This window comes from Anopheles merus, chromosome 2R, assembly GCF_017562075.2.
Source record: "Anopheles merus strain MAF chromosome 2R, AmerM5.1, whole genome shotgun sequence".
In the NCBI taxonomy this organism is placed as follows: domain Eukaryota; kingdom Metazoa; phylum Arthropoda; class Insecta; order Diptera; family Culicidae; genus Anopheles; species Anopheles merus.
The window spans coordinates 28278231-28293938 of record NC_054082.1 but is presented as its reverse complement, the minus strand read 5'-3'; the positions used below and the strand labels follow the sequence as shown (position 1 = coordinate 28293938).

At 48.4% G+C, this 15708-nt stretch overlaps 6 protein-coding genes across 6 annotated transcripts in view; 3 read left to right on the top strand and 3 right to left on the bottom strand.

Moving 5' to 3' along the window:
• Window positions 1-988: 988 nt before the first annotated feature.
• LOC121590230 (alpha-soluble NSF attachment protein) lies at window positions 989-3242 on the bottom strand. Its single transcript, XM_041909714.1, has 5 exons — window positions 2869-3242; window positions 2289-2475; window positions 2074-2205; window positions 1677-1997; window positions 989-1592 (listed from the first exon to the last, which is right to left on the bottom strand). Exons 1-5 carry the CDS (start codon window positions 2958-2960, stop codon window positions 1443-1445), a joined length of 882 nt encoding a protein of 293 aa, XP_041765648.1. The 5' UTR covers window positions 2961-3242; the 3' UTR covers window positions 989-1442.
• Window positions 3243-3393: 151 nt separating this feature from the next.
• Window positions 3394-4453, top strand: LOC121590229 (GPN-loop GTPase 2). Its single transcript, XM_041909713.1, has one exon. It carries the CDS (start codon window positions 3509-3511, stop codon window positions 4421-4423), a length of 915 nt encoding a protein of 304 aa, XP_041765647.1. The 5' UTR covers window positions 3394-3508; the 3' UTR covers window positions 4424-4453.
• On the bottom strand, window positions 4441-6711 carry LOC121590228 (serine protease inhibitor 77Ba). The gene is made up of 5 exons (XM_041909712.1): window positions 6069-6711; window positions 5697-5896; window positions 5322-5601; window positions 4885-5247; window positions 4441-4802 (listed from the first exon to the last, which is right to left on the bottom strand). Exons 1-5 carry the CDS (start codon window positions 6420-6422, stop codon window positions 4530-4532), a joined length of 1470 nt encoding a protein of 489 aa, XP_041765646.1. The 5' UTR covers window positions 6423-6711; the 3' UTR covers window positions 4441-4529.
• A 1391-nt stretch (window positions 6712-8102) lies between these two features.
• LOC121590231 (elongation of very long chain fatty acids protein AAEL008004-like) lies at window positions 8103-10264 on the top strand. The gene is made up of 2 exons (XM_041909715.1): window positions 8103-8639; window positions 8734-10264. The coding sequence occupies exons 1-2, from the start codon at window positions 8385-8387 to the stop codon at window positions 9280-9282; spliced, it is 804 nt and encodes a 267-aa protein (XP_041765649.1). The 5' UTR covers window positions 8103-8384; the 3' UTR covers window positions 9283-10264.
• A 683-nt stretch (window positions 10265-10947) lies between these two features.
• LOC121587856 (elongation of very long chain fatty acids protein AAEL008004-like) lies at window positions 10948-12119 on the top strand. Its single transcript, XM_041905075.1, has 3 exons — window positions 10948-11154; window positions 11236-11426; window positions 11506-12119. The coding sequence occupies exons 1-3, from the start codon at window positions 11097-11099 to the stop codon at window positions 12067-12069; spliced, it is 813 nt and encodes a 270-aa protein (XP_041761009.1). The 5' UTR covers window positions 10948-11096; the 3' UTR covers window positions 12070-12119.
• A 2569-nt stretch (window positions 12120-14688) lies between these two features.
• LOC121587854 (small G protein signaling modulator 2-like) overlaps window positions 14689-15708 on the bottom strand; it is an 11531-nt gene continuing 10511 nt past the window's right edge. Inside the window, exons 10-12 of the mRNA XM_041905072.1 lie at window positions 15686-15708; window positions 15328-15605; window positions 14689-15261 (exon numbers count right to left, since the gene is read on the bottom strand). The exon at window positions 15686-15708 is cut by the window's right edge and continues 157 nt beyond it. Of these exons, the coding sequence (XP_041761006.1) occupies window positions 15173-15261; window positions 15328-15605; window positions 15686-15708 (390 nt within the window). The 3' untranslated portion in view covers window positions 14689-15172. The remainder of the gene's footprint in view (window positions 15262-15327; window positions 15606-15685) is intronic.

Here is a 15708-nt window from a genome sequence, read left to right as displayed (position 1 = left end):
AACTACGCGTGTCTAAGGGATCTAAACATTTGCACACGAGCCTGCGTACGCCACGAATGTAAAGGGTAGATTGGTAGCAACAATGTGTCCACTGATCCACTGAACCTGCAGCACGCTGTCTGCGACTGCTGTCCCTTCTGCTGGTTGAGGGGGAGGAGGTGGAGGAGTGGGACGTAAGATACATACTGGCTTGAGTGTTTGGTTACTCTTTTTTTTTGTTTACTAGAATTCTATATCTTTTGCGGTATTATGTCGAATTGTAGCGCGAATCATTACTATTCTTTACGTTGTTAATGCATCTTTCGTACTAGCGGTACAGACTTCTGGCACGCGTGGCCCATTCGTCCACCTGCCCCGTCTGCCCCGCACAACCGAAAGGATCGCATTCACTAGCCTATTGAACGATTTTTTGTTTTTGTTTCGCTATTCTTCTGGCAGGCATAATCTATATATATTTATACGTGTGTGTATGTGTGTGTGTGTTTTTTTGCAGCAAAACAACAATGAGCGCAAACAAATCCACGTGACCCGGTGGGAGGGCGTGTGTGTATGTGGCGTGTACAGAGAGGCGGGAAAAAGCTACTTCCTTGCTCAGTTCCTGGTTTCTTCTGGCTACGATCTTCCAGCTAATTTTCACTCAATTGCAATCCGTTCCTGGACCGTTCGGTACCACTACGGTGCTCTGTTGTGTGAGTGTGTATGTGTGTATGTACGCCTGGTCCGTTTGGTTCGGTGTGGAACAGCACTGCCTTAACCACTTAATTATCTAATGCTGTTTAATTTATTAACAAAAAAACAATGTATAATAAGCATTGCTCTATAAGTGTTGTAAGACTCAACGTACGTACATGCGCAAACGCAATTCCAAATGGATGTTGCCGCGTGGTTCGAGGTTAATAAGGATCAACAGCTCTCGATCACCCTGTCAAAGAGGAGCAGGGGAGGTGGCATGGTTATTACACTACGAAAAGGGAGGGTGGTTTTTTTCAATAGCGACATTTTTTATACAGTTTACTGTTTTGTAGCGAATAGTTTGTGTGGGTGTGTGTTTCCTTTTGTTATCAATATTCTAGAGCTTCTAGAGACGATAAAATTGTGGCTTACGTTTTCCATTAATTCCAGTGGTATAGATGAGTTTTAAAAGGTATGATATACGCCTGCAACACCATCGGTTTCGGTCGTATTTGGGTAACCGCACGAAACGACAGAGAGAATAGTGTCATGCATTTAATCGGTTCGGTTCGCGGACACAACTCGCCCGCGTAAAACAATAGTTTCGAACCGTAAAACACAACAGTTTAAAAACTTAAACAAACAGGTCTTGGTTTGTGTATGTCTGTGTGTATGTACGTGTGATTATAATGCCGCCTGGAAGGGGAGGAGGCGCGCACAAATAGACCAAAACGAGCGGATTGTGATAGATATTCTTGGTGGTGAGCTGCTTATCGCAGATCCGGATTGTCGTTGGCCTGCTTCTTGATTCGCAACAGGATCGTGGTGTACCACTGGTCCAGCCTGGAGATGCTGTCGTACTCCTTGACCGCTTCAGTGAACCCATCCACGTTTTGTTCCTCCAAATGTTCGCAGAGCGTCTAAAATGCAAAAGGCAGCGATGCGTGAAAGTATGAAACAATTTCCCCCTAGAAACGCATACCGAAACAGGTGGAGTCTCTTACCTTCACTAGCTTGTATTCTCGCGAGTCCTGGAATGCCGGGTACTGTTGTGCGTATTTCTCCATCGCGTGCTGAGCGTTCAGCAGATCCACGCTCAGATGGCACAGGGCCGCACGGAAGAAGTACTCTTTGGCGCTGTACTTCAGCAGCGAGCTGTCGAGGCACGAGCCGGCCACCTGCTCGTAGATCTGTATCGCTTTCTCGTAGTCCTCCAGCTGGGCCGCGTACTGGGCCACCTTCAGCATGCACTTGTTGGCCGAGCTGGTGGATTCTTCGCCCTTGAAATAATCGGCCGCCTGTTCGTAGTGCTGCACCGCCCTTTGCTGTGGATGTGAGAGAATGCGGGCATTAGAAATGGAGTAATGGCTTGGCGTATTCCCAACCGACCCATACACATACCAAATCGTTTGCTTCATTTTCGTACATTTCCGCGATGCTCTGATGATGCTTCGCAGCCATCGTGAACCGGCCCATATCGGTGTAAATGTCGATTGCCTTCAGCAGACAGTTGACCGCTTCATTTGGGTCGGTCTGGTGGGGGAAGGGCAATGAAGAAAATTTTGTTACAAAAACAGTGTGCTGCAAACCGCCACACCGGAAGCTTAAAAACGTACTTTCTTGTAGCAGTTCGAGGCGTCCACGTAGTTGGTGGCCGCGTCGTGTCGGCTGCCCGCCTTGGCGTGCAGGTTGGCCGCCTCACAGAAGGCCGATCCGGCCTGGCTCCATTTCTTAGCCATCTTAAACATATTTGCCGCCCGCTGGTAACATTCTACGGCCTCTTCGACCTTGTTCGAACCGCCACTGCAATGGAAGGGAATCAAAATGACGACGTATTAAAGTATTAGGGAGCTATTTATTGATTGGCTTGGGGCCTAATTCAGTCAGACGGTGTTGGTGGTTGGCTGCAGCTGGATCGGAGATGGAAAAACAAAGAGCCCCCTTCATCCAGCGGGAAAACTGTCTGTGTGTGTGCGTGTGTCTACGTGCCCAAAATGGGATGGGGGAGACACCCTTTTTGGAAGCAGCTATCGAGACACACACTAGTCACAGCACCTTGATTCCAGCAGGGTGACCTCCTTCTCCACCACTTCCCCGTAAGCAAATTAGCGGGATGAGTCACTTGTTTTTTTCCTCTGATTTCACACTCCTGATAGTGAAGGTTTCGTGGGCTTAGCGAGTTTCGAATGGACCTACCCGAATAGCGAGCCGAAGAAACTTTTGGACGAGTTCAGTTTTTTCTCCGCTTCCGCAATCAGCTGCATCGCTTTCTGCTCGTTGTCGGCCATGGTGTCGCGCGCTGTTGTTTGCTGGAACAATTAGGTTAATGCTTACAATGCTGCACAATATCTCACACACAACACAGCGCTTTCTTTCTGCTGATTTGTTCCCCTGGCGATCTCGACTTTGAACGAGAGAGCAAAGCTGTATTATTGATTTTTCATTCCTCGACTGCGACGTTGAGCGAATGCAACAAAGAGGAAGATTGCGCGAGAGGGAAGAAACGTCAAATCGAGCTCGTCATTGTTTTAGTTCAAATTATTGACGTTCCTTCCTGCAGTAGACGTGCGTGCCGTTTATGATAAAAAGGCAAATAAGTTGTGTAAAAATACCACTATTGTAGGTGAATTCTGCTTCCCCAAAAAATAATTAAAGTAATGCGCAAAATGTGTTTTGCACAAGTTTGTCGGAAGTTTTGTTTCGAGTCCCACGAGGCACCCTGTGCCGTGGGCCACATCGGAAATGTCAAAGCAGCTGCTGCGGCTGTCATAACAAGCTGTTCATTTGTAAACAAAGCCAGTTTTAGGTGCCCTTTCGCCACGAACAGCAGGAAAAAATGATGCAAAGTGGCCTGGTAAAGCTGCGAACACAGACGCCACTCTATGGGCAGCTCGTAATAGGTCCGCCCGGAGCGGGCAAAACAAGCTACTGCCACAAAATGCAACAGTTTCTGGAAAAAATCGGCCGCAAAGCGGTGGTGGTGAACCTAGACCCGGCCAACGACAACATGGAATACACCAGCGCTGTGGACATCATGCAGCTCATCACCGTGCAGGACGCGATGGAACAGTTTGGGCTCGGACCGAACGGAGCCCTGATCTACTGTGTGGAATTCCTCGAGACAAATTTTCAGTGGCTGCTCGATCAGCTCAAGGGCCTCGACTGCAACTACTTCATCTTCGATTGCCCGGGCCAGGTGGAACTGTTTACGCACAACAATGCGCTGAAGAATATTTTCACCAAGCTCGAGCAGCTCGGATACCATCTCTGCACCGTGCATCTGGTCGAGTCGCACTACTGTGCGGAACCGTACAAATTCATCTCCTGCTTGTTGCTCTCCCTGCACACCATGCTACAGATGGGCCTACCGCACGTGAATGTACTGAGCAAAGCGGACCAGCTGAGAGAGCACGAGGCGAAGCTTCCGTTCAATGTGGAGTACTACACGGAGGTGCTGGACCTTAGCCACCTGCTGGAATGCATGGACACGAGCCGGATGGGGAAGAAATTCAAGCAGCTAAATGCGGCCATCGTGTCCATGGTGGAGGATTACAGCCTGGTGTCGTTTCTGCTGCTCGACACCAAGCGTGAGCAAAGTTTGCTGCGGCTTAAGAACGCGATCGACAAAGCGAATGGATACGTGTACGGTGCGGGAGAGGAGAAGAACATCAACACACTGTTGGCGTGTGCCGTTGGAGCGGAAACCGAGTCGGATCGAATGGAGCGAGACATCGACCCGTACTTAAGTTAATGCAAAAACAATAGATATTATTAACTAATACTTTTCCTCCTTTTTTTATTCATTTTGTCTTGATACTTCCATTCCGAAAGTGCTCACTGCGACGCGATAGGGCGCGCTAAACCAAATTCGGTCGCTTCACTTGTCCAGCAAACAGGATCGTCCGTTGCTGCCGGTTAACGATCATGAAACCGAACGGACGGTTGGCTAAGAAGCGTGGCGGCGTTGCCTTGTTCGCAAAAACGCCCGTCGTGACGGCAGCCGTCATCGTCCCCTCTTCGTTGACAACGATTTTGGTTTGCTGTATAACGCTGCTAATGTAAATTGCGTTTAGGTCCGATATTTTGTCAAAGTTGGCCACACCGGAGTCGAACGCTTCCCGGACACCCATCTGCAAGTGGAGGAATGAAGCGTGTTACGAGTTAAGGTGGGAAGAACTTGAGCATACACCATCAGGATAGAAGTTCACTTACTTGATTCAAAATCGGTATCAGATTGTAGTCGGAGTTAAACTCAAACTTGGGCAAATGCACCTCCACCTCGTCGTCGTCAAAGTCCACCAAGCTGCGGTCGAGTTCGTCGAACACACGGTCGATGCCGTATACGGCCAGCTTACGGATCACCTCCACCAGCGGTACGCCTTTTCGCGGCATGATCAGCAGCATGCTCAGCCGGCGATTCGCACCGTACGGTAGCTCGAGGATCTGTGCGTCCAGCTCCTTGTACCCGGCAAATGGGAAAATGCCTCTCTGAAACATCATCTCCACCATACCGATCGGTTGCTCGTTCTCATCGTAAAACGGAACGTTGGTGGTGAACGATCGATTGAATGGAATCTGGAGGAAACATATGATGGAGGGAAATCAAACGGAATGTCGCAATAAAGGCGGGTTCCGGCAAGGGTACCTACCGTCCACTGTCCTTGGAAGAACAGCACCGAAAGCATGATCAGTCGCGCATCCTCAAGATCGCTCATTTCGATCGCCTTCGGGATCTGTCCTTGCGTGGCGTCGGAAACGAGCCGGTTCACCCGTTCGTACGTTAGGCTGCGGTTGGCAAAGTTCATCGGCTGCAGCACGCTGGGGCTGTAAAAGTTATCCAAAGCGGATTCAAAGTCCTTCGACACGGGGCGATTTTCGTCCGTGATGACGTACTGGGCCGCTGCCAGCTGTACATCTCGATCGAGTAGGCTGTGAAAAAAATATCCCCAAAGCGATTGACGAAGATCGTTAACACCTCATTTTTGGCATATGTGCGTGTATGTGGGAATTTTTGACCTTCTTACCTGAAGCTTTGGGCGAACGGTTTGTAGTAGTTACGGATCTGCTCCTGCTGCTGCACGTCGAGCGCGACTAGCAGCTCGTCCAGTGTCCGACCGGAAGCGCCTTCCGTTATCAAGGTCAGCAGATTCCAGGCCGAAAACGGTGACACGATTATGTTTGTCGTCGTTACGTTTGGATTGTAGTCGACCAGCTCAGTGACGTACTTCGGGTCCACGGGTCCACGGTGGCCGAGGGAAAACACAAGAAAACGTCAACCACAAACTTGAACCAAATCTCGCGCGCAAGGTCATCCGCGCACTGTGAGATGCGCGGTCGGGATCACGATCATGACCACGAACTCGTCCCCCCCCCCCGCAAAACGGACGGCATCTTACCTGGTAAAACTGGAGGGCAAACTTTTGCGAGCTTCGTTGCAATCGGTCGACGCCCGGCGGCGTGTCCCTAGCACCACCACCATCGCCCGACGTGGCAAACGTAAAGGTCCCATTTTGTTGGCAGCGCACTAATGTTATCAGCAAACAAACCGCCAAACACTCGAGCACAAACCGTCCCATGATGTGTCTGCAGAAGAATAACAGACACTGGCAGTGGCGGACAAGCCAGCAACCAGCAGCAGCAGCAGCAGGCCACCTCACATCAACGTCAGGGGCACGGATGAATAAATACAAAAACCGGTATTTTGATTCCGGTTTCATGCTGGTGGCGGCGGCGGCGGTTCCCGCTCCCATCTCGCCACCCCTTCTCCATCAGCACACCCAGCATATCGCATTCTTCACTCTCCCGCCATGCACGCAATGCCGGCGCATTAGCCTTCTATTATCTAATGTTATTTTGGTGACGGTTTTTCGGCTGGAACACGCACACACACACACGCGCGCGAGACGCAGTCCATCAAGCGCGGTTTGTTTGTTACCTTGGTCGTCGGTTATTTGTGCATTGGCGTTCATTCGAGCGATGTGGTAGAATATGGCGCGTACGCTGGTTTTTGTTGCTGGTTTTTATCGTCTGGACGGGTTACTGCGAGAGAGAGAGAGAGAGAGAGAGAGAGAGAGAGAAGAGAGATAGAGAGAGAGAAGAGAGATAGAGAGAGAGAGAGAGAGCATGGCATTGGAGTTGGGGGGGAAGAGATGCTCTTCCGAGACCGCACCGGACAAGGTCATGACCTACTTGCAAGCCACGCATATCGTACCCATATCCGTGTCCATCATTACTGGACGCAAGTGCATCAATGCGCAATGAGAAGTGCAGGTATGGTGCTAGCTCGTGTGAAGTTACCGTAATTGTTGGGTCGGGCAATAGATTGCACCTGGCCGTTTCAGGTTATTCCAGTAGTAGTGGTTTATCTTAATTCACTCGGGACCACGCTGTGCCGGTATCTGGAACGAACAGTTTGTTGCGAACAACATTCCCACAGAATATGAGTCAGAAATGTATGGACATCAGGGTCAGTGTTTAGTGCGGACATACACCTTTAAAAGGTTTTTTAGTCATTTTTAACGATCCATACAGAACTAGAAATACCGAAAATGCCTCTCCAGTTAGTGAACTTGCAGAATGATGCTTGATGCTATCGGTGGCAATTCGGAAATCAAGTAGGCAGAACGAGTGTAACGGTTGCTATCATTTCCGAGGCTATAGATGAATGCACGCTGGCTCCTATGAACCTGCACGTGTATCCATACTCTTCCTGGTAATCCGGCCTACTTGCTGTGGGAAAACATAAATCACACAGATTTAGTCACTCAAATAAGCCTACGTAATAGATTCCAAGTAGGTTCTATCTTCAAGATCTTCCTCTGATGTACTTTTGAAGAATTCAGGCCAGCTTATGGCACAAATTCAACAATTCCAAGCCATCTAAACTACTCACCGTGTCCTTTGACATTCCACAAAATGATGCCACAATTTGGAGTAATCAAAGGCAGTCAATGTGTATATCGCCCAGTCATCCTCCTCAGTCATCGCTACGCCCTAGAAGCACGATAAAGCACTGTCACCACCAGGGTTGAAGAAATCCGTACCAGGTAAAACGTTCTACATTCACCACCACCCTTCTGCAACACAACCACTGAACTTGCGCACAAGGTGGCAACGAGCTAGAAAAACAATCAGAGCACAAATCACTTCCGCGACGCCCAGAATTGGGAACTCCGCGTACTGATTGCGCCGTTTTCTAAACGCCAATGTCCAACGGTGACACCATTACAACGCATTACATAAGATTTGTTTGAAAAAAAAAAACACGCACACACACACACACAACAATCCGTGCCCGTGTAACCGCTCCACAATGTCGCCCCCGAACCAAGAGGGGACCGAACCCTTCGGTTCCGAAATCCGGCAGCTCGCGACTGCCGCGCACTCTAGCAAGCAACTACCGCTTCTAAGCAGGCGCGCGTTCTTAAGCCGCGGTGTCCAAACGGTGCTGCTATCCATTGGGGGCGATTCACTGGGGGATATGCATTGCAAATTTATAGCATTTAAAAGCCGCCTTACCTATCCATCGGATACTCAGTCGAAGTTGGTGGATCGAGTGGACGTGCCACGTGGCAGTTGGGTAGTTTGTGGTTCGGTGGTTTTTTTTTCTTTCTTTTCGTTCGTTTTGCATCCCGCGTTCCATCGCCAGTTGACCCGGACCCAGGGGTAGTGTTTTTGGAGTGCAGAACCGGACAAGTAGCAAAGTGGCCACGATGACGCTCGTGCTGGAGCGGATGTACGACGTGTACCGGGAGTACATGGTGGAGCGGCGGGATATGCGCAGCGCCCATCTGCCGCTGGCCGGCAGCCCGTGGCCGCTGATGCTGCTGCTCGCCACCTACCTGTACGGGGTGCTGCACGCGGGCCCTCGGTTCATGGCCCAGCGGAAGGCGTACGATCTGCGGAAGGTGATCCGGGTGTACAACATAGTGCAAGTGCTGATCAACAGTGTCATCTTTCTGTGGATTGTAAGTCACGTGGAAGGCTCGTGGAGGTGACGAGCGAACGTTTCGTGGCCCGTTTGGTAACGTTGCCGTTTGGGTCTCATTCACCCCCCCGCAGGTCATCAAGATGTTTGTCGTGTACCGGGACTACAACTTCTCCTGCCAGGTGTGCAACTTCACGACCGACTACCGGGGGATGGAGGAGATGTACCTGAGCTACAGCTACTTCCTGCTGAAGGTGCTCGACCTGGCCGACACCGTGTTCTTCGTGCTGCGGAAGAAACAGTCGCACGTATCGTTCCTGCACGTGTACCATCACACCATGATGGTGGTCGGGTCGTACTTCGGCATGCTGTACGTACCGGGCGGGCATGCCATTATGCTCGGCATCTGGAACACGCTCGTCCACGCGGTCATGTATCTGTACTACTTCGTCTCGTCGTACGGCTCGCAGTACAGCGGCTGGTGGAAGAAGCACCTCACGCGCATGCAGCTGCTGCAGTTCGTTCACCTCGCGTTCCACTTCGGCATACCGCTGTTCTTTAATCGCGAGTGCAAGTTCCCGCGCTTCTGGATGGGGGTCGGGTTCCTGCAGGCCCTCTTCATCCTCGGCCTGTTTATGGACTTTTACATTAAGTCGTATGTCGTGAAGCGGAAAGAGCAGTAGGTCGTACGGCAGTAGTAGCAGCAGCAGCAGCAGTAGCAGTAGCAGCAAGTCCATTGACTTCACTTACAAGGGAATGGCGGGGGGACCAGCAACGCCACCGACCATCAAGGGGCGACCATTTCGCTCAGGTCAAAACCAAAATACAAAAACATCGAACCAATCGTACAAATTTAAGTTTCGTGAGTGTGTGTGTGTGTGTGAATGCGCCAACAGCGAGTAATGAACCGAGGAAAAAAACTAATAGGAAAAATTAAATCAAAATACAATGACTGAAACAAGTAAAAAAACAAAAATAAAACAAAAGCGCGTGAACAACGACGAAGACACCAATGCAAGCGTACCGGTTCAATGTCAAAGCAGTGTGACAGCACACAGCGCCCACTTCGATTGCTAATTACAATTTCCAATTCTCGCCCCTCATTCGCCCACCCCGAAAACGCTATCCGAACGCTGAAAAGCAGGCGTTGGTGTTGTTGTGTCCACTGTACCCAAGGGGCTGTTGTAGCACCCGGGCATGTAAGTGCCCCTATTGAACGACAATTAATTACAACTCATTATACAATTTCCACTTCTGAAGCGGCATTGGATTTCCTTTGCAGAGCCGAAAATTGCCAACGTCACTGTGACGGACGCTGGTTCCGGTGTGGTTAGGCCCGAGACCCTAACGAAACCGATGGCACCGATAACCTTTACCTCGTTCGCCGTAGGGCCAGCGTATCGGGAATGTCGGCCAGCGCCACATTCGGCCAGGATTAGCATTAGTTGTGCCCTTGTCGAGTTACGGTTTTTGAGGTGTTCGTTTAGTGTCTTTTTTTTGCAAAGTTTATGCTCTTCAAAAAGGACCACGTGGTCACTCCATTTGCACGGTGTAATTGCCCTTTTTTGTTGCAATTCTTACTTCTCCTTATATCACTCTGATGTCTGGACAGGAATTAATACAGTTCTAACGGAGTGTTTAGCGACTAAAATAAAACACACTTAACTGAATGCTCTTTACGGTTAAAATAAAAGCATAATTTCAGCCCCTAATTCACTGAATGTTACACTTAATGGCCACAAAAAAAAGGCACACAAAGCTCGTAAATGTTTGCCAAATTCTTGTTTTTTGCAGCATGGAAATCATTCTGTGATCGCATAAAAAACCTATGAACAGGGGCTTATATGGTCGTTTTTTTCGCTCGGCGTTTTGCTTTCCTTTTTGCACAGCTTCAATCACAAATCGCTTCTAGCGCCTGTTTGAGTCTTTCCGGTGCTAGCAAGCACTGTGTTTAAGCTCCCCTAGAGGCTTAACCGAGCACACATCGAAGCCTTAAAGTGTCTACTTTTACATCACGAGCGCGTACATTAATATGTAGGCCAAGGCCGTCGAAAATTAATGAATAACGCTCAATCATTTCAAATGAAAACTGTTCCCATTAATACAACCCTTGTGAAAGACGCACACATACACACGCGCGCGCATCGGTTCATTGCCATACCTTTTCCTGCAAAGGGTTCAACGCGCGAAAGCAAAAAGCTCCCCTTTGCGCAAAGCGAAATGAGACCGCACGCGTGCGCCCGCGCGCGAAAAAGCGCACACTCGAACCACGCGGTTAGAATACGTCTGGCGCCAATCTGCCACTACGTCATACAGTGACGATATTATTTGTACCCGCGTTCGTTGTATGGTTAATTAATTGTCCACCGCTGGTGCGATCAAGCAGTGCTACAAAGTATCGGGCACCGTGCGGTGTCAGTCTCACTTGCGTGCTGCCGCCGTGCGGAGAGTACCTGCCAGTTCCTTTACTTCCCATTCCCTACGCGATAGGTACACGATGGCGTTGATCATACGCTCGATCTACAGCGGGTACAGCTACCTCGTGGACAAAACAGGTACAGGGGGTGCAATAGCTTGTCGGGTGGGGCAAGTGCTTCCAACTCTTTCAATCAATGCTCCGTTTCAATGAACCGTAGATGAGCGGGTGGTGGAACTGCCGCTGCTGCGTTCCGTCTGGACGGTTCCGCTGATAACGGGTGCGTACCTGTACTTTGTGCTCGATCTCGGCCCCAAGCTGATGGCCAACCGGAAGCCGTTCGAGATGCGCCGCTTCCTTTGCGCCTACAATCTGGCCCAGGTCGCTGCCAACGTGTGGACATTCGCGATGGTAAGCACAACCGGCGGTGCGGAGCGTAGATTTCCTCCACTAAAATCGATAGTGATCCCCTTCTCTGTGCTCCTCGCAGGGCGTACGGTACCTGCAGACGTACAACTTCTCCTTCGTCTGTCAGCCGCTGCGCCTGGACCGTAGCGACCAATCGATGGACGAGATGTACCTGGCCTACGCGTACTTCCTGCTCAAGGTCCTCGATCTGGCCGATACCGTGTTCTTCGTGCTGCGCAAGAAACAATCGCACGTGACGTTTCTGCACGTGTACCATCACACGATCATGGCGCTGTCGGCTTCACTGTTTTTGCGCTATCTGTCCGGTGGGCACTGCTTTATGCTCGGCATGCTGAACACGCTCGTGCACGCGGTCATGTACTTTTACTTCTTTCTCACGATCTACCGGCCGGAAGCGGTGCGCGGTGCGAGCTGGAAGCGGTACGTTACGCTACTGCAGATGGCCCAGTTTGCGTACAATGTGGTTCACTTCTTCCGGCCGATCGTGCTCGGTGTGGACTGTGGGTATCCGCGGGCGGTCATGTGGTTCGTGGGCATGCAGAACATCTTTATGCTGCTGATGTTTAGCGATTTCTATCGGCGGGCGTACCTGCGAAACCCGAAAGCAGCAGCACACGCAAACTGAGTCGGTGGAGTCGGTGGCGAATAAAGTATCACACTTAAATTAAACAGAAACTGGACGATCGAAGGAAGGTTAATGAAAGAACGCTGGTTGTGCTTAATAGGATAGAATACCTTTATTTCAGTAATGTACCTGTAAATACGGGCCTTAGCGCTAGCCGCATTTGCTGGGTTTGTATTTTCTTTGTCACAAAATAAAAGAATACCCTATGGTGTACTCTCGCTCTCTCTCTCTCTCTCTCTGCTTCCTTCTTCCCTTTTCGTTTATCTCTCCCTCTCGCAAGGACTTTGGTCCTTATTATGCACTCTGTCCTGCCGTAGTAGATTTGTAGTATGTTTGTTTTTTTCTTTGTTTCTAAATGCCATTCTGTAGCAGAATGTAATTATACCCTTATATGAAAACACTTTCAGTATCATCAACATTGACTACACAAATATATGGTGTGCACGGTACCAGCTGCTCTGCAGTGGTTGTCGCCTGATCGTATCCATCTCGTCTCGCCGCGACCTACGCCCTCCAAAACGGTTTCAAAATGCTCCGGCTCCGGTATGCCGCCCTTGACTTTGTCAGCTTTTTTGGTTTGTTCTCAGCTCCCACAGCTCCTACTTTTCGAGTTGTATGTTTATGTGTGTTGTGTGTACGTGTGCTGCATTTCCAGTTTGCAACTGCACTTTTGGATGCACTATTCTTGCTAAGAATATTGTGTTAAGGCCGGGGGACACTATTCGTACTCGCCAGTGTAATTTCGATTTTCACTAGCGCATCAGACGGCGGCGGCTGGTGGAAGCTTTTTTTGGTCCTCGAGGGAATGGCCATACCGAATCTCAAAGTTAAGTAGTTTTTCCATCATTTTACATTGCGAAAATGGATGCAATGTATGCAAAACATGTGTATCTACCTTTAACAAGACATTTCTTGACCGATTTAAGTAAACAACCAGGTGCGACGTTTGTAAAAGGTAGGTACACATGTTCTGCATGCATTGCATCTATTTTTGCATCGCAAAAAGATTAAAATAATACTTTATTTTGAGATCCGGCGCAACCATTCCCTCGATGACCGAAAAAAAAAATCTAAATTACACGGAGTACGGACAATGTCCCCCGGCCTTTAGACTGGTTGCATTTTATTCTTCTTCTTCTTCTTCTTCTTCTTCTTCTTCTTCTTCTTCTTCTTCTTCTTCTTAGGTGTAATTCGTTTACAATGGTACAGTTTTGCGTCCTATGCTAATACAGGGTTACTCAGACCATCTCAACGGCTTAGGGAAAAACTTTCATATCCGTAAAACAAATTTCAAAGATATTAACCGAAGGGAACAAAACTAACATGCTTCCTCTTTCTAACCAACAGAACAATCGCTGCTGACCGAATGAGACAGCATGTTGATGTTGTTAAGTGGAAATGATAATGCGAACGATCGGTAACTGGTTGCTAGGATCTATATCTCGACACACAATTCAGAATGTTTAATTTGGATTGGACATGGTAAACTTACGATGTTGGGCCGGCTAGAGTAGCGATCCCTGTAAAACTGTGCTAACCAGAGGGTCAGCATCGAGTTTTAGCAGTTTGGTTTACGAGACGATTCATTGTCATCTTTTTTAGTACAATTGCAGTACAAATTCCGTGGATTTTATGAGTTTGTGTTAGGTAATTAATGAAAGAGAGAAACAAATTATGCACGGAAAAGAGTGGCGAACTGTGAGACTCCTGGCGGCAGGCTTTTGTACGAGTTTGATTAAATGTGTACCCCCGTTAAACTACACAACGCTACCGGTGATGGTAGTAAAGAAAAGCTAATGTACGCAAAGTGCAACTAATACTGGTAAATATAATTGATTACATCGTTACCAACAATAGTTTTGCTTACGTAGGTCTAAAATAGTGTAACTTGCTGTGTTTTTTCTTCTTCTTGTATTCATTATATTTCTGTCTTGTTTTTTTCTTGTTGTACCATTTTTTTAGTACGATTCATCATAAGATTCAATTGCATTGGATATTGTAGTGGATTTTTGTTTGCTTGTTTGTTTGTTTGTCTGTTTGTATCATGTTTTTTTGTGTTTCATTTTCCTTTTGTGTATTTTTTTGTTCATTCACTAATTTATACTGCTATATTTTGAAGTAGTTTGTTTATCTTCGTTTGGTTTTGCTCTTGTTTTGCTATTTAGACTTTTAGACACTCACACTATAAGGAACTCTACGAAATGTGAAACAAAAGATGAAGATGCTCTTTTTTGTAGTTGTTATGTGTTTGTTTAGTGTTGTACGCAACGAATATAACTCACCGCTTTATGGGTTTAGCATGTACTTTTATGTTCACTTTTATGATACCACACACTTTAGCTGATTGGCTTGGGCTACCCCCCCCCCCCCCCCCCCATATACTTTTGATCAGCTTGGCCACGGAATGGTCTGTGTGTTTGTGTTTGTGTGTGTATTTATGGTGGGATGGCACTAAAGTTTTACAACACTACGTCTGCTTAACAGAGTGAAGCACCAGCTACTCTAAAGTGTGTGTTTGTGTGTGCTTTCATATAATTATATTTTCGTAAAGGAAACACTCCTAACGGAGTCGACAACAGCAATGGCGACAACAACGACAACGGAAAGCAACTTAACGACACGCTGTCGACAACGCATCAACAGGGGACAGCTACAAAAAGTACAAACAAACTGTCCAAAAGTGCTAAACAGTGACATTACACAGACTAACAGACAGACAGACAGATAGACAGACAGACGGACAGTCAGATGGGAAGGAGCACCTAAAACATCGTCAAAAAGTTCACCCTTCATGGGTAAGTTGGAGAGGACTCTTTGTCGCCTTATAATTGTTCGATAAGTATAAATTGGCTCTACCGCTTATCTTCCACCTTTTTTTAGCTTTCAATTTAGGATGGGTAGGAGTTGTATTCGCTCTGCCTTTAAAAGTAGATACAGTACATTTGTCTACTACTCCCTTTACTCCCGCGGGAGCTAACTGCACGCGCTGACCATTGTTGTACAACGTGTAACGCTTGCAGCTTCCTTGTATACTGTTGCACGCCTTCTTCGGTGCTGGCTGACTGCAGTGCGACTACGGTGTGTGTGTAACGTCACGCCTCTTTTACTTGTTTTCAATGATCGTTTGCAGCTGTAGCACCAAGCTTCGGGCCAGCTTCAAAACGGAGGGTGTGTTGTGCCGTTCGGCCATTTCTGGAAGGGAGAAAGCGAGATTGTCAGGGAAGGCGACCTAACGGACAGAGCTACTTGTTACCATACCGTTGAAAAATTTAATAATGTCCGTAAAATCCATACTGTTCGACAGGATGATGTCACGGTACGTCTCGAGCAGGGCCAGCGCCAGAAACAGCACAAAGTGTGCGGACGCGACGTGCTTGGCCGCCCAGATCACCTCCCACACGGAGAAGATGTCGGCGTAGATCAGCTCGCGCTTGAAGTCGAGCAGGAACCAGCGATAGCAGAAGTAGAAGTGCGTGTAGTCACCGTGCGCGTGCATCAGATCGTACATTTCCGAGTCCAGGATCTGTATCAGCGATCTGCGCACAGCAAAGATGGGAAAGAGCGGGCGGATAAAAGTCGCGTGTCGGCGTCTTCGGCAGGGTCGTCGCCTACTTACCTCATGTTAGCAAAGTGCATATC

Bases quoted from the DNA above. Each gene is read 5' to 3' on its own strand.
- LOC121590230 (XM_041909714.1), bottom strand. From the start codon at position 2,960: ATGGCCGACAACGAGCAGAAAGCGATGCAGCTGATTGCGGAAGCGGAG. The intron at 2,476-2,868 runs GTAGGTCCATTC...CTTCCATTGCAG, and splicing joins TTCTTCGGCTCGCTATTCGG to TGGCGGTTCGAACAAGGTCG. The intron at 1,998-2,073 runs GTATGTGTATGG...TCACATCCACAG, and splicing joins AAAATGAAGCAAACGATTTG to CAAAGGGCGGTGCAGCACTA.
- LOC121590229 (XM_041909713.1), top strand. From the start codon at position 3,509: ATGATGCAAAGTGGCCTGGTAAAGCTGCGAACACAGACGCCACTCTAT.
- LOC121590228 (XM_041909712.1), bottom strand. From the start codon at position 6,422: ATGGGAGCGGGAACCGCCGCCGCCGCCACCAGCATGAAACCGGAATCA. The intron at 5,897-6,068 runs GTAAGATGCCGT...GTGGACCCGAAG, and splicing joins TTGCCCTCCAGTTTTACCAG to TACGTCACTGAGCTGGTCGA. The intron at 4,803-4,884 runs GTAAGTGAACTT...CTCCACTTGCAG, and splicing joins TGATACCGATTTTGAATCAA to ATGGGTGTCCGGGAAGCGTT.
- LOC121590231 (XM_041909715.1), top strand. From the start codon at position 8,385: ATGACGCTCGTGCTGGAGCGGATGTACGACGTGTACCGGGAGTACATG. The intron at 8,640-8,733 runs GTAAGTCACGTG...ACCCCCCCGCAG, and splicing joins GTGTCATCTTTCTGTGGATT to GTCATCAAGATGTTTGTCGT.
- LOC121587856 (XM_041905075.1), top strand. From the start codon at position 11,097: ATGGCGTTGATCATACGCTCGATCTACAGCGGGTACAGCTACCTCGTG. The intron at 11,155-11,235 runs GTACAGGGGGTG...AATGAACCGTAG, and splicing joins CTACCTCGTGGACAAAACAG to ATGAGCGGGTGGTGGAACTG. The intron at 11,427-11,505 runs GTAAGCACAACC...TGCTCCTCGCAG, and splicing joins ACGTGTGGACATTCGCGATG to GGCGTACGGTACCTGCAGAC.